Source organism: Prunus avium, chromosome 1, assembly GCF_965620075.1.
Source record: "Prunus avium chromosome 1, drPruAviu1.hap1.1, whole genome shotgun sequence".
NCBI classification, from domain to species: Eukaryota; Viridiplantae; Streptophyta; class Magnoliopsida; order Rosales; family Rosaceae; genus Prunus; species Prunus avium.
Window position 1 is genome coordinate 15,611,288 of NC_142284.1, and position 14,147 is coordinate 15,625,434.

The 14,147-nt window shown below is 37.1% G+C and overlaps 1 protein-coding gene and 1 non-coding gene across 2 annotated transcripts; one reads left to right on the top strand and one right to left on the bottom strand.

Annotated features, from left to right (window-relative positions):
* Positions 1–873: 873 nt before the first annotated feature.
* Positions 874–2,916, bottom strand: LOC110748965 (large ribosomal subunit protein uL10). The gene is made up of 5 exons (XM_021948953.2): positions 2,445–2,916; positions 2,299–2,367; positions 1,738–1,836; positions 1,258–1,650; positions 874–1,156 (listed from the first exon to the last, which is right to left on the bottom strand). Exons 1-5 carry the CDS (start codon positions 2,700–2,702, stop codon positions 1,016–1,018), a joined length of 960 nt encoding a protein of 319 aa, XP_021804645.2. The 5' UTR covers positions 2,703–2,916; the 3' UTR covers positions 874–1,015.
* Positions 2,917–3,125: 209 nt separating this feature from the next.
* On the top strand, positions 3,126–3,198 carry TRNAE-CUC (transfer RNA glutamic acid (anticodon CUC)). The gene has a single exon. It is a non-coding gene; the product is annotated as a tRNA-Glu (tRNA).
* The last annotated feature ends 10,949 nt before the right edge of the window (positions 3,199–14,147 follow it).

A 14,147-nucleotide genomic window follows, 5' to 3' on the forward strand; every position in this document is an offset into this window, starting at 1 on the left:
AAAATACAGTGGGTGAGGGTAGGGGAGTTGGGCGTGGGTTGCGGCTTGCGGGTGGCTGTGTTAAAAAAACAGAGACTAATAAAAGAATCCCAAAGACAATTTTTTCTTGCAGGTGGCAGGCAATGGGCAAGAAAAAAACAAAGGGGGATTGTGGGTTATGATTTATATACCACTATACAAAGATGGAGAAAGATATATGGTTTATATTATTATTTTTACAGAGGGAGAAGGAGAGGACAGGGGGGAGAGAGGGAGAGCAGAGGGGGAGAGAGGGGCAAAGGATGGAGAGCGAGGGCAGAGGGGAAGAGAGATGGAGTAGAGGAAGGGGGATGAAAAGTTGTAGAAAAAAAAAAGGAATTTTCATAAAAAAAAATTATTTAATTATTTTTCCATCCACATGTCACAATGTGATTGGAATATGAGCTCCACTTGTCTTCCACATCATACACTTAACAGAATTTTTAACGGAGGGACCATTTGTGATAAAAAGCCCTAACGTTAAGGACCATTTGTGATAAAAAGCCAACATAAAAACCAGACCTAGCAACATAAATCATAGATTATTTGCCGGAAACTACCCAAAGAAAAACACCAACAAATCATAGATTGATTTCCATTTCATTTTTCTTTTCCACCCAATGAATTAGATAAGCTTTTCTTTTTAACCCCATTTTTCTACATGGAGATGACAGAGCTAGGTGAGACTGAACTGAAGAAAACAACCTAAAACGATATTATTACATAACAAAAAGCTCACCTAAAAATCGTTTCATGAACAAAGCTGCACTATTAAAGACGGTAGTGTTTTCAGGATAGGACAACCCAGCAAAAACACGTTGCTGATAAACACCTCCACGGATAAGATCAGGTGACTAAACTTTAAAATATTTAAAATAGTCATACGAAAATACAAAAATGTATCCAACAAAAGCCAAAACATAACATAGTTCCAGGGCAAAAATCTAAATCTGCGAAAACTTAACATCCTCAAAGTTTAACTATTAATACTAACTACTTAATCATCAAACAAACTGAAACCAATATCGTCATCAGATTCCTCAGCAGGCTCCTCCTTTTTCTCTTCCACCTTGGAGGCAGCAGCTGGTGCAGCGTCGGCAGCAACAGGGGCTACAGCAGCAGCAAACTTGCTAGGGTCCTGCATTTGCACTCCACAATTAATCACATGCACTAGCAATGGAATAGAAAATCAATCACACAAACAAACGAAAACAATCAGTTGGGAATATAGCACAGTACCTTCAAATACTCCTTGACCTTCTCTGCTTGTGGGAAGGTATACTCTGTGGCAAGAGAAACTGCCAGCACATTCTTGTATGCGTTAAGGAACATGTGTGGGGCAGCTGCAAGCGTTGGGTAAGCAATGGCCAACGCCAATGAAGTGACCATGGAGACACCTAAAGCAAACTTTACCATGAGGTCATCCTCAGTCAGATCCAGAACCTCAGGGCTGAAGACAGAACCATTGTCATAAACGGTCTGGACAACAAGACCATAAGAGAATGGCCTAATTCCAAGCTTTGCAAGGAGGGCAGCCTCAGAAGACCCAACCTTGTCACCCTTCTTGATAAGTTCAACAGGGGTAATGATTTCAACAGTACCCTTGTTAATCTTGGTTGGGATATTCAAGACCTGAAATACGAAACGTGCAAGTAAGAACTCCTGATCATCAACAGGAAAGTGAAAAAGTTAGAATGGTGAAAGGATCTTATCACAGACCTGGAAGAAAGAGGTCTGAGACGGGTCCAGCCCAGTGTTTCCAGGAGGGACAACGACATCAATTGGAGCAACTAAACCAACACGAGCGGGAGCTCCAACCTATTTAAATTCAGGAAAAACACAGCAAGAAGATTACACCCAGATGCCGTAAAACATACAAATAAAATGAATGGAAAACAATCAACAAATTATCATGGAAAATAACACACTTAAGCATGTAAACAAGCATGAGTCAATATATACAATTTGAGGCATACCCTAAACAAGACAAACAAACCACGTATGTATACTACGAACAAAACCATTCAATTTAGAACTCATTTCCTTCACTTAAGATTTACTCAAGTATAGTCTTGTTCTTATGGCTAAAACCCATTTGTATGGCTGATGAATACACTAAATCTAATACCAATTTAAAGAGCTACACACCAAACTAGTACGGATTCATTGTGTATTGTAAACAATTAAAAATTATAAATCATCACATCTATAACCCACAAAAATTAAGAAGAGCCTGAAATCGAACAAATACAATAATAGACAGGAAGCGAAAGTTCGTACCTTGTACTTGGCAACCTCCTCGCTGACTTCCTTCAAATCACCCTTGGTGAAAATCAGACCCACATTGCCCTAATACACAAACCAACAAGAATCAACAAATGAACATTTAAAACGAAAGCAGCAAGAACAAACAGATAGAAGCTTACCACAAGAAGGGGGACGAGGTTCAGGTATACATTGTTGCCGGTCTTCTCAGCATGGATTCTGATTGACCTCTTCATCATAGTGTTCTTCCCCATCAAAACAATGGAGTCTCCACGCAGACCCTTGCGGATGTTCTGCAGCTGATTGGAGCCCACGTTGTCTGCAGCCACGATGAGGATCTGGCCATAGTCATCGAGAAGCTGGCACAGCTTAGAGTCGTATGCGATCTTCTTCTCGGCCTTGGAGGGTTTTGGTGCCATTTCTGCTTTGGGATTGAGAGTATGCGTTTACTGAAAATAGAGGTTAGGGATTGACCAAAATCGAGGGCCAAGACGAGACTAGGGCTCTATCAAGGCGGACAGCGACGATGCCGTCCCTTTAACCTCTCTTTCTCGTGAGATTCTAGGGTTATGGAGACTGCTGCAGCGGCGGGTACTAACTTCTTCTCAGAGCAGTAGAGGGAAACCCTAAATTGGTTTGTTCTAATTTATAGAGCCCTCAAAAGGCCCAAAATGGGCTGGCTCATTTTGAAACGGGTCAACCTGGGTTTAAAACAAAGAAATTTGAGGGTCAATAAAAAGGGCCCAAATGACATGAGAATCCATGTAAGTCTAAGAAACAAAATCACCAACGAACCAAGCCATGCCATTGAAAATCATTTGTAGCCGAAAAGTTTAACAAGTTCCGTTGTAGTCTAGTTGGTCAGGATACTCGGCTCTCACCCGAGAGACCCGGGTTCAAGTCCCGGCAACGGAAAGGTCTTTTTGTTTTTTGTTTCAATTGTCTCCCAACTTAAGTTTTATATGGCTCATTTGGAGATGTCAAATACCAAACATCAAATTTAAAAAATTTGATGATTGATGTGGCAATTTGACATCTTACACAGCTTTACACTCCACCCGATATGTCAAATTAAATTATTATTTTATTACATTTTAGTGTTGATTTATTTTTAATTAAAAATAATAGAAAAAAAAAAATAATAAAATATTCATTTGACATCTTGCTTTTGGGATGTCAAAAATAACATCTCAATCTTCAACCTTCATTCCACATCAGCTTTGACACATCGGTTGGAGTGTGTAAGATGTTATTTCTAGCTGTTAAATGTCTATGTGGCACTTTTGACATATCGGTTGGAGATGCTCTAAGTTTTGACATCTTGAATCTTGAGAGTGCATAGATGGGAGGATTGGAGGAAGGTTTTTGAGTTTTTCTTTTAAGTTTATTTTTAATTTTTAATTATTAAAATATTTAATTATTTTTTAATCTATGTGGGGGTGGCCTCCACTTGCCACATCACCCACTCAAATGGTATAATGATCCATGTTTATGAAATTATCAATAAGCCCATGCCATGTTATCAGTTTTAACAGAGTTTTGGATGGAGTTGACGGCATGAGGCAAAGTGGGTCACCAAACCACGATCAAACGGGGTAAGTGCCACTTTAAGTTTGGAGGGGCAAAGTGAGATTTGACCGTAGTTTCAGGGGGAATTGGTGTAAATAAGCCTTAAATTTAATTCAATAAATTTAAAGACTAAACAATTGTATGAGGTACGACCCAAAAAAAACAAACAATTGTATGAGGTTCAATTTTCAGGAAAAAGTCACTTTTTGTTCCTATAATTTGCCATTTTTACCACTTTGGTCTTTATCGTTTTAATTTTGTCAATTTTGTTCCTATGGTTTAAATTTGAAGCAATTCAAGGACAATCTTCAATTTATGTCAAAAAAAATTTTTAACTTCTATTAGTTGTGGAGAGGTAATTCGGTCAACAAACTACATATTGATGAACTTGGTCAATAGTCATCTTTATAACCCTATTGCACTTAAAGTTTGGAATTTCAGTTGGTGAGTTAAATATTTTATGTCATTAGGAAAGAAGACAAATTCTAAGATCTTAGATGTGAGTATGCAATTCGTATGACATACGTTCAGTGGCGGTTCTACAGCCAGGGCAGGGTAGGCAGCTGCCTACCCCAATTTTTTTCACTTAAAAAAAAACCTATATATAAACAAGGTTATTTCTAGCCATCACATGTGATAGTGTAAACCTTTGCCTACCCAGCCCATGTAAAACTACCCACATGTGTTATAGCCCATTCAAACTTTTTTTTTAAAAAAAGGGAAACAATTTTTACCAGCCCACACTCTTGTGTTATGGGATGGCCTAGTCAAACTTTAAAAAAAGAGGGAACACAACTTATAAGCAGCCAAATAGCTTTTGACTGTGCAATTCCGGACAATTTTGTTGAATTTTTTGATAATTTCCTCTGAAAAGCAATTCACTCGTACCGTCGAGTTTTTAAGGTAAATTTCGCCTACCTGACTTTTGAATCCTGGATCCGCCACTGCATACGTTCCTTTATTTATCTTGACAACCAGCCTAATCATATGCCTATATTGGTTATCATATGCCTAAGAAGTTCAAGTTTAGATGATATAAATTAATATGAATTGTTGTTTTTCAAGAAGCAATTAAGAAATGGAGAAATCTTGTAGCCTGCTCGTTCACTTTGATAAAGGAACACCAGCAATTGCAAATGAAATCAAGGAATCTCTCGAGAGAAATGATGTGGATGCAAAGATAGATGCAATGGAAAAAGGCAATCATGCTTTTGTTGAATGGTGAGACGTTACCTCAACTTTTTATTACTATTGTTAGATATGTCACTACGAAAAATAAAGGGTCATTACTGACCAAAGTTTTCCACTCTGTCCAAAAAATATTGTCCGTTAGAAATATGTAACGGGCCTGAAATATATTTCCGACAAACGAAATGCTCTCGAGAAAGGTTTGTATGGTCGTCGGAAATGTAATTTATTTGGCGGGAAGCTTTGGTACCAACTTTACTAACGACCAAAAGTACGTTCGTTGGAAATATGATGATTATTTCCGAGGGGTTTCTCATTCCGTCGAAATTGTTTAACTATTTCCAAGGGGATTCTCCTTCCGTCTGAATTGTTTGACTATTGCCGAGGCGCCTCTCCTTTCGTCTGAATTGTTTGACTATTTCCAAGGAGAAATATGTCATCTCGAAAAAAGTTCGAAGGCCAATTTCCCATTAGAATAAGTAAAAAAAAATATAATCAATACTTATCCAATTAAATTGTTTAATCTTACATGTTAAAAGTTCCAAAGCTCATTAACATTGCCCACAGTGGCTATCATTTATTCAAGCATAATCAATGACAAAATTGTAAATTAAAGTAAAATCGATGGCATAAATATAAATTAAAGAAAAATCAATGGCATAGTTATAAATTAAAGAAAAATCAATGGCATAGTCATAAATTCAAGGGAAATTGATGGCGCAGGAAAAATGAATGGCGTAATCGTAAATCCAGGCAAAAGTGGTGGCATAATTGCAAATTCAAGCAAAATGCGTGGCATAAATGTAAATTGAAGAAATATTTGAAGCAAAATTGTAAATTCAAGCAACATTTGTGGCAGAATTGTAAATTCAAGAAAAATTGATACCATAATTCCAAATTCAACTAAAATGGGTGGCAAAATTAGTCCAAAACAACAATTTCAACAATCGAAGATTATGAGAACCAAATCTAAAAATTCAACAATTGATGACTACCAGACAAACAGAATATATATATGTCAGTTTGCTTTCTCTTTTTCTCCCTTTAGAACCCGTTTGGTGAGCTAGACTGGAGTGGCTAGGATTAGACTTAGGGCTCGTTTGTTACACATGATTGACTTGGACTGGCTTGGACTAAATTTAGTACCATGTGGGCTCGTTTGGTACGGGGGACTGTGATGGACTGGACTAAGTGTTGGTACTGTCTTGGATTGGCTTGGCTTGGCATAAGCTGGATAACACTTGTACAACGTTTGGTGTATGTTTGATTGGACTAGGACTATTTTTTTTATTTTTTGAAAAGTAAGATTTTTTTAATGTTTTTTTTACTTTTCTTCTCTCTCCATCTCTTTCTTCCTCTCTGCATCTCTTTTTTTCTTTTTTGGACGAACCTCTCTGCTTCTCTTTCTTCTTCTTCCCTTCTACATCTCTTTCATCTTCTTCTTCTCCATTTTCTCTCATCTTCTTCTGTCTGCTTTTCTTTTGTTTCTTTTTTGCTAAAATTTTATCTCCTCTTCTATGTTTTTTTTCTAAAATTTTCTCTCCTCTTCTTCTCCATTTTCTTTCTTCTTCTCTGTTTTTTTTCGAAAAATTTCTCTCATCTCTTCTTCTACATTTTCTCTCCTCTTCTCTGTTTTGTTTTTCGAAAATTTTCTGTTCTCTCCTCTTCCTCTTCAATTCTGTCTTCTCCTTGGGTGGCTATGGCTGGTGATCGTGGCTGGTGGTCGTGGATGGTGGTGGATGGTGGTTATGGCTGTCGCTTGGTGGGTCGGTGGTTGTGGAGCGATTGGGCGTGGTTGCTCGTTGCTTGGCTAGGGACTGTTAGTCCCTCCTCTCCAGACGGGCTTAGCTAAGAACACCTAAGAAGGTGTTTTTGATGGGCCCAGTATTAGTTAATCCCACTTAAAGTTAGAACTGGGTGAAACAAACATGGGATAAAATTTTAGCCAAGCCAGTCCAAGCTTGCACGGTGTACCAAACGAGCCCTGTTTGTTTTATTTAATCCTAGTCTTAGATGGGATTGCTAATACCGGGCCCACCAAAAACACCTCCTTAGGAGGGGACTAATAATCCCATGTGGAAAGGGAGGATTAACTAGTCCCAATGCTTACCAATGTATAAAATGCGTATATTATATTGTAAAATTAATAACATATATTATTATTATTAAACTTACTTACACATATACTATAATGTACATATATACATGTATATACACATAAATATATCATATATGTATATATGTATATATATACATACACATATATACATATATAATATATATAATATACATATACATATATACATGTATATTATTATTATAATATACCCATATACACATATACATATTAATATTATAATAATAGCATACGTGTATATATGTAATATATATTATATATTATAATACATATATATATATATATATATATATATATATATACGTATATATACATATATGTGTATATATATTATACCCATGTATGTATTATAGTATACATATATACACATATATACACATATACATTATATGTGTATTATATATATTGCAATATACATATATACATGTATATACATGTATATATATATATTATAAAATACATATATATATATTATATTATATTATAAAATACATATATATATATTATATTATATTATAAAATACATATATATATATATGTATGTATTATACCCATGTATATATTATAATATACATACATACACATATATTATATATGTATAATATACATATATACATGGGTATAATACATATATATATATGTATATATGTATGTATTATACCCATGTATATATTATAATATACATATATACACCTATATACACATATATTATATATGTATAATATACATATATACATGGGTATAATACATACATATATATATATATATGTATGTATGTATTTTATAATATAATATATATATATATATATATATATGTATTTTATAATATATATATATATATACATGTATATACATGTATGTGTACATATATAGATATATATACAGTGGTGGACCCAAGAATTTTTCAGGGAAGGGGCAATTTTTAAAACGCTAAAAGCTCAACCAAAAAAAAAAAACACCAAAAAGATAGACAACCAAATACCTTAGAATTTGCTATCAAAAAAATATATATACCTTAGAATTTAAACAATACTAATGTCATTTGTAATTCATAGAAAAAAAATATAACATTACAATTAAGTTACAATTGTTCACCGCAAGCTTTTTTTTGGGTGAAAACCAAGGTATCCCCCGCGCGATTGCGGGGACTAACACTCGAGGTACTGTCGGGCGCAAAGCAGGGACCTCTCCCAACAAAGTCTGCTCTATTCGCAAGCGCCTGGGATTGAACCCAGGACCTCTTGTTTAAAGGATCCAAGCCCCTTCCACTTGGACCAACTCCTGTTGGTATTGTTCACCGCAAGCTTTGATATCACAAAAACAATGACAATATTTTATACAAACTTGGTTTCTTTTCTTTTTTATTAAATAATGCAATTTTATACATACTTGATCGATATTAACAATGCAGACTTGATAGATAATTAATATTGCAGCCCTACAAATTTATGCAAGGACAATCATTATTCAAGGCCCAATTTGTTTTTCATCCAATGACCCAATTGATTTATCATATACTAAATAGCATGTAGGAATTGCAGTCGCACTCACGTGTTTATTCCTCTTTTTTTTTGGGGGGCCTTGTACTACATGACGTCGTTTTGCTCAGAACTTAAAAAACAAAAGGACAGCAGCTGTGATGCGCACGCAGCAAAAGAAAGGAACCCAGCAAGTTTGCTTAAGCTTTTTTTCAAACACTTGGAGTGCAGCAGCAGCCAGAGCAGAGGTGCAACTCCAGCAGCTTTATTGGAGATTTCCGGCGACCGGAGGTGCAGGTGCACCTCCTTGCGCCTGCACAGGTCCGCCAATGTGTATATATATATATATATATATATACATACATATGTTTATATTATTTATAATATACATATGTATATATACACATACATGTCACATATATTATAAAATACATATGTACACATACATAATACATGTATTTATACATATATACATATACATAGATAGTTTTGAAAAAAAAAAAAAAATCTAGTCCTAGTCCAAGCGTACACCAAACGCAAGATAAGTGTTATCCAACTTAGACCAAGCCAAGCCAAGCCAAGATAGTCCCTAAGCATAGTCCATGCCAAGACAGTCATGTGTACCAAACGAGCCCTTAAAGTATTGGACTGGACTGGGCTAGACTTCAGTCCTATTGAGTTGTTTGGTAGAACACTAGACTGGACTAGACTTAAGTCCAATCCATTGTTTGGTACAAGGCCACACTGGACAACATTGGACTTCATTTTTTAAAAAATTTCAAAATTAATTTACTGTTTATTAGATTATTTAATATCATAAATAAATAATTAAAAATGTATCAAATTACAGAACCAATATTTATATAAAAAATTATTATAGAACCATAACATTCAAAGATATTGGGACTTCAATAAAAAAAAAAAAAAAAAGAGATCGAGAGCATCTCACCCCCAAAAAAAAAAGATTGGAACCTACAATCAAACAAGCAACAAAATCCAACAAAATTAACGCAACATATCTAACTTAATTAGATCAATTCGATCAACCCATTAACCACTATTAACAACAACAGTAAAAAAAATTAAAAAAATTGTAGCCAAAAGGAGATGGAGAAAATCTGGGATTCCCCTATTACAGCCAATGGTCTTTGCATCTTGGACCATAAACAAACATAAGCAGAAAAAAAAAAAGAAAAAAAAAAAGAAATATGAGATAGCATTGAAGAGACTGAAGTGAGAAGATTTGCATCAAACCCACCCTTTTCCTTCCATTTTTGTTGTTTCTATTTCCAAGAGAGAGATTGAAGTGAGAAGATTACTTGAAATATGAGATAGCATCAGAGAAGAAGATGAATAGAAGAACATAAGAAGAAAGGGGCTCTAGAAAAAAAAAAGAAAAAAAAAAGAGAGGAGAAAATCACTAAGACAGAAAGAGAGGAAGAGAGAAGAGAGAGGGGAAGAGAGAGAAGAGAAGAAACTGGTGAGAGGAGACGTGCTCGTCGAGAGAAGAGAGAAGAGGCGTGTCTCTGGAAAAGACTTGGATTCTAAACCCACATATGGGTTTGGGTTTTGGAGCCATAGTTATTTGGGACATGGATCCCATGCCCATATCCAATCCAAGACTAATTTAAGCTCACCAAACAATGGCTAGGATCCATGTCCATTTTAATTGAAAATATCCAATTCAGTCTAGCCTACCAAACAAGGCCTTAGTATATATGTGAGTGCCAACACATGACTACTTCATCATCGTCAGCCTCCATCATAAATATTAAAAAAAAAAAAAAAATTCATTTTTTGCTTGCTCACTCAACATTTGTGCAAATCTTTCTTTCTATATCCAATATTTTGCATCCCTCCTGTTTGAATTAAATTCCTTGCATCTTTCTTTGTATATCCAATATTAACATCAACAAATCGTTGTGCCAATACTTTATTAACTTCAAAAATTTTATGATGAGATCTCAACAAATGTACCATTTGAGGGGATGTCAAAGCATGATTGTGGCCCTCCACAAAGTTAGAAATTATGTATTTCGTTCCTTCTCTTGCATTCAAAACTGCACTTCTCAAGTGATTCAAACTCCTACCCAATTTTTGGTACATGCTGATGAGGATAGTCTGAATCATTTTCATTAGTATCTCCCGTAAATTTATATGTCCCGAGTCCTTCATTTGGGCTTCCCATCTCTAAATTTTCATCTATTAAAGCAAAAAATAACAAAAATTAGAATAACCCATACATCAATGCTTTCTATTTTTTCGATTCCAACCATTAGTTATTTCCAGCGAAACCCAATATTTTTCGTAAGCAATCCCATACCATAAAGAAAAGAGTTTTTCTATTGTTTGTACAATATCTGGCCAAGCATTCCCAAGCCAATCCAAACAAAAGGAAGGGAGTCCCACATCGACAAAACACAAGAAGAGGGGACTCTTCCTCACTTATAAAAGAAGACCCCTCTCCTTCAAGGAGGGGGAGGAGAAAAAGAGAGAGATTGGGGCAGGCTACTAGGGCTCCATATGGCTCACTAGGGCCTCATGGGCTTACCCATGAGCCCACTTAAAAGCCCACGGATCATACCAGATCCTCAGCATGCAGCCTTTGGCCTTCAGCCTCCAGCCTTCGGCATCGGCCTTCGGCCTTCAGCATCAGCCTTCGGCCTGCAGACTTCGGCCTTCGGCCAGCAGCCTTCGGCCTTCGGTATTCTTCCTCTTCTCCTTGAGTCTAAACCTATGTGCAATGTATACTCACATTATCGTAATGAGAACATACTTCTCCGTGGACATAGCCCATTATTCGGGTGAACCACCTACATTTGTCTTCTGTATGCATGCCTATTTATTTACCGAATGCTCCTACATACTGAGAGTCCTCACCTTCAACATCCACCTCATATTTAAGTAGGCCTAAATACTACCCATCTAGTTTTAGCGCAAACAGTCGATGCCCGATGGCCGATAGCTGATGGCCGATAGATGATGGCAGAAGGCCGATGGCTGATAGCCGATAGCTAATGGCCGAAGGCTGATGGCTGATGGCCGAAGGCTCATGGCCGATAGCTGATGGCCGAAAGCTGATGGCTGAAGTCTGATGGCGCCGAACGCCGATGGCCGATGACCGATAGCTGATGGCCAAAGGCTGATGGCAGGCTGATGGCCGAAGGCCGATGACTGATGGTCGATAGCTGATGACCGAAGGCCGATGGCTGATGGCCGAAGGCCGATGGCTGATGGCTCATAGCCGATAGCTGATGGCCGAAGGCTCATGGCTGAAGGCCGATGACTGATGGCCGATAGCTGATGGCCGAAGACTAATGGCCGATAGCTGATGGCCGAAGGCTGATGGCTAAAGTCTGATGGCCGAAGGCTGATGACTGAAGTCTGATGGCGCCGTAAGGGAGAAGTGTCTCCTGGATGATGTCGTTCGGCATGGCTTTGAGAAAAGGCGCTGAAGAAGTGTCTCCTGGATGATGCCGTTCGGCATGGCTTTGAGAAAAGGCTGATGGCTGATGGCCGAAGGCCGAAGGCCGATGCCGAATCATTGGGAGGATGTGAAGACATCGCACGCGCCGAATGATGATGGGGTGCCGAAAGCGGAAGGTAGATGCCGAATCATTGGGGGGATGTGAAGACATCGCACGCGCCGAATGATGAAAGGGTGCCGTTCGGCAAGTTAGCGTAGAAGGTGCCGAAGGCATGGCTCACAAGGGTGCCGAGAGCACTCGAGAAGGAGAACGACATAGCTTTTTGTGTCACTTCCCACAGACGGCGCCAAACTGTTTGCGCTAAAACTAGATGGGTAGTATTTAGGCCTACTTAAAGATGAGGTGGATGTTGAAGGTGAGGTGGATGTTGAAGGTGAGGACCCTCAGTATGTAGGAGCATTCGGTAAATAAATAGGCATGCATACAGAAGATAAATGTACATGGTTCACTCGAATAATGGGCTACGTCCACGGAGAAGTATGCTCTCTTTACGATAATGTGAGTATACATTGCACATAGGTTTAGACTCAAGGAGAAGAGGAAGAATACCGAAGGCCGATGCCGAAGGCTGAAGGCTGAAGGCTGCATGTTGAGGATCTGGTATGATCCGTGGGCTTTTAAGTGGGCTCATGGGTAAGCCCATGAGGCCCCAGTGAGCCATATGGAGCCCTAGTAGCCTGCCCCAATCTCTCTCTTTTTCTCCTCTCCCTCCTTGAAGGAGAGGGGTCTTCTTTTATAAGTGAGGAAGAGTCCCATCTTCTTGTGTTTTGTCGATGTGGGACTCCCTTCCTTTTGCTTGGATTAGCTTGGGAATGCTTGGCCAGATATTGTACAAACATCTATTTAAACCCCGCACTTCTCATTGTTCACCCCATATTCTAAGTTTACCCCAACTTCTAATTTAAATTTTCACAATTTCTAAGAAAACCTCACTATCTTCCCAAACTACCCCTAAATACTACGAGTGTTCTTATAATTTCAATTATCCCATTATTAGTGGCTATCTTGAGGATAATTTCAATATGTAGGCAATGCATCTATACATTTCGCCTGTTAATGTATGTAGCCAATGCATCTCACTTACTATACAAAGTCAGGAACTCAAAGAGACGTTGCAAAACTTCTTTTTGGGTATAGAATGTATTGGTCTCTCCTTGTTTAACCAAAATATTGTGGAATGAAAATTTTTATGCAGGCAGTCCAATTCTCAGTCTCTTTTACTAATTATATTGGCACATCACATGGTTAGTTGTGATGTTCCAATATGAAGAGTGGTGTGTGTATAGATGCACTAGGGTTAAGTATAAGTTGGATGACTTTTTCATCTTTTTACATGAAAATAAAATTTAATAGCTTAATATTTTAAGTATTTGGGTGAATAAAGAAAAGTGTTGGGTTTAAATAGAAAAACTCTAAACAAAATTAGAAAACTTTGTATAAGTAAAATGGAAAATACCTATATATCATAAAGTAAAATAAAACAACGAAGATACAAAATTATGTTGAAGAATAAAACATATTCTCACCTATGATATTGCAAGACAAGGGATGAAATGAAAGCTTAGGGATAAATTTTGACTCAGATGTAGAGACTTTGCATTGCCATTGAATATGACAACGAGTTCTCATAGTCATGTTTTAAATCAACATCATAGAAGTAATCTGACGGTCAATAATAGAACTTCATATTGACTTCGCACCCAAGCACTCCGTAATGGAGAAAGACCTTATATATGTATATATATTAATAATACCTAGCAGCCCCAAATCTAGAGCATCTCCAAATCAAGAGCATCTAAAATAATAAAAATATAAAGGGAAATTTGCATAAATACCACATGAACTTTTAGGTATGTATGCCATTACCACCTGAAATTTTAATTTTAATTTTTAACCACCTGAACTTTGTAAAGTGTTGCAATCCACCACCTACGTCTAACTCCGTTAAAATTTCCATTAAGTTTAGGGGTATTTTCGTCAATTAACTATAACAAAGAATAATTA

Coding starts and splice junctions, on each gene's coding strand:
- LOC110748965 (XM_021948953.2), bottom strand. CDS start 2,702: ATGGCACCAAAACCCTCCAAGGCCGAGAAGAAGATCGCATACGACTCT. Junction 1,837..2,298: donor AGGAGGTTGCCAAGTACAAG/GTACGAACTTTC, acceptor GAATTTAAATAG/GTTGGAGCTCCCGCTCGTGT. Junction 1,157..1,257: donor AGGTCAAGGAGTATTTGAAG/GTACTGTGCTAT, acceptor GTGCAAATGCAG/GACCCTAGCAAGTTTGCTGC.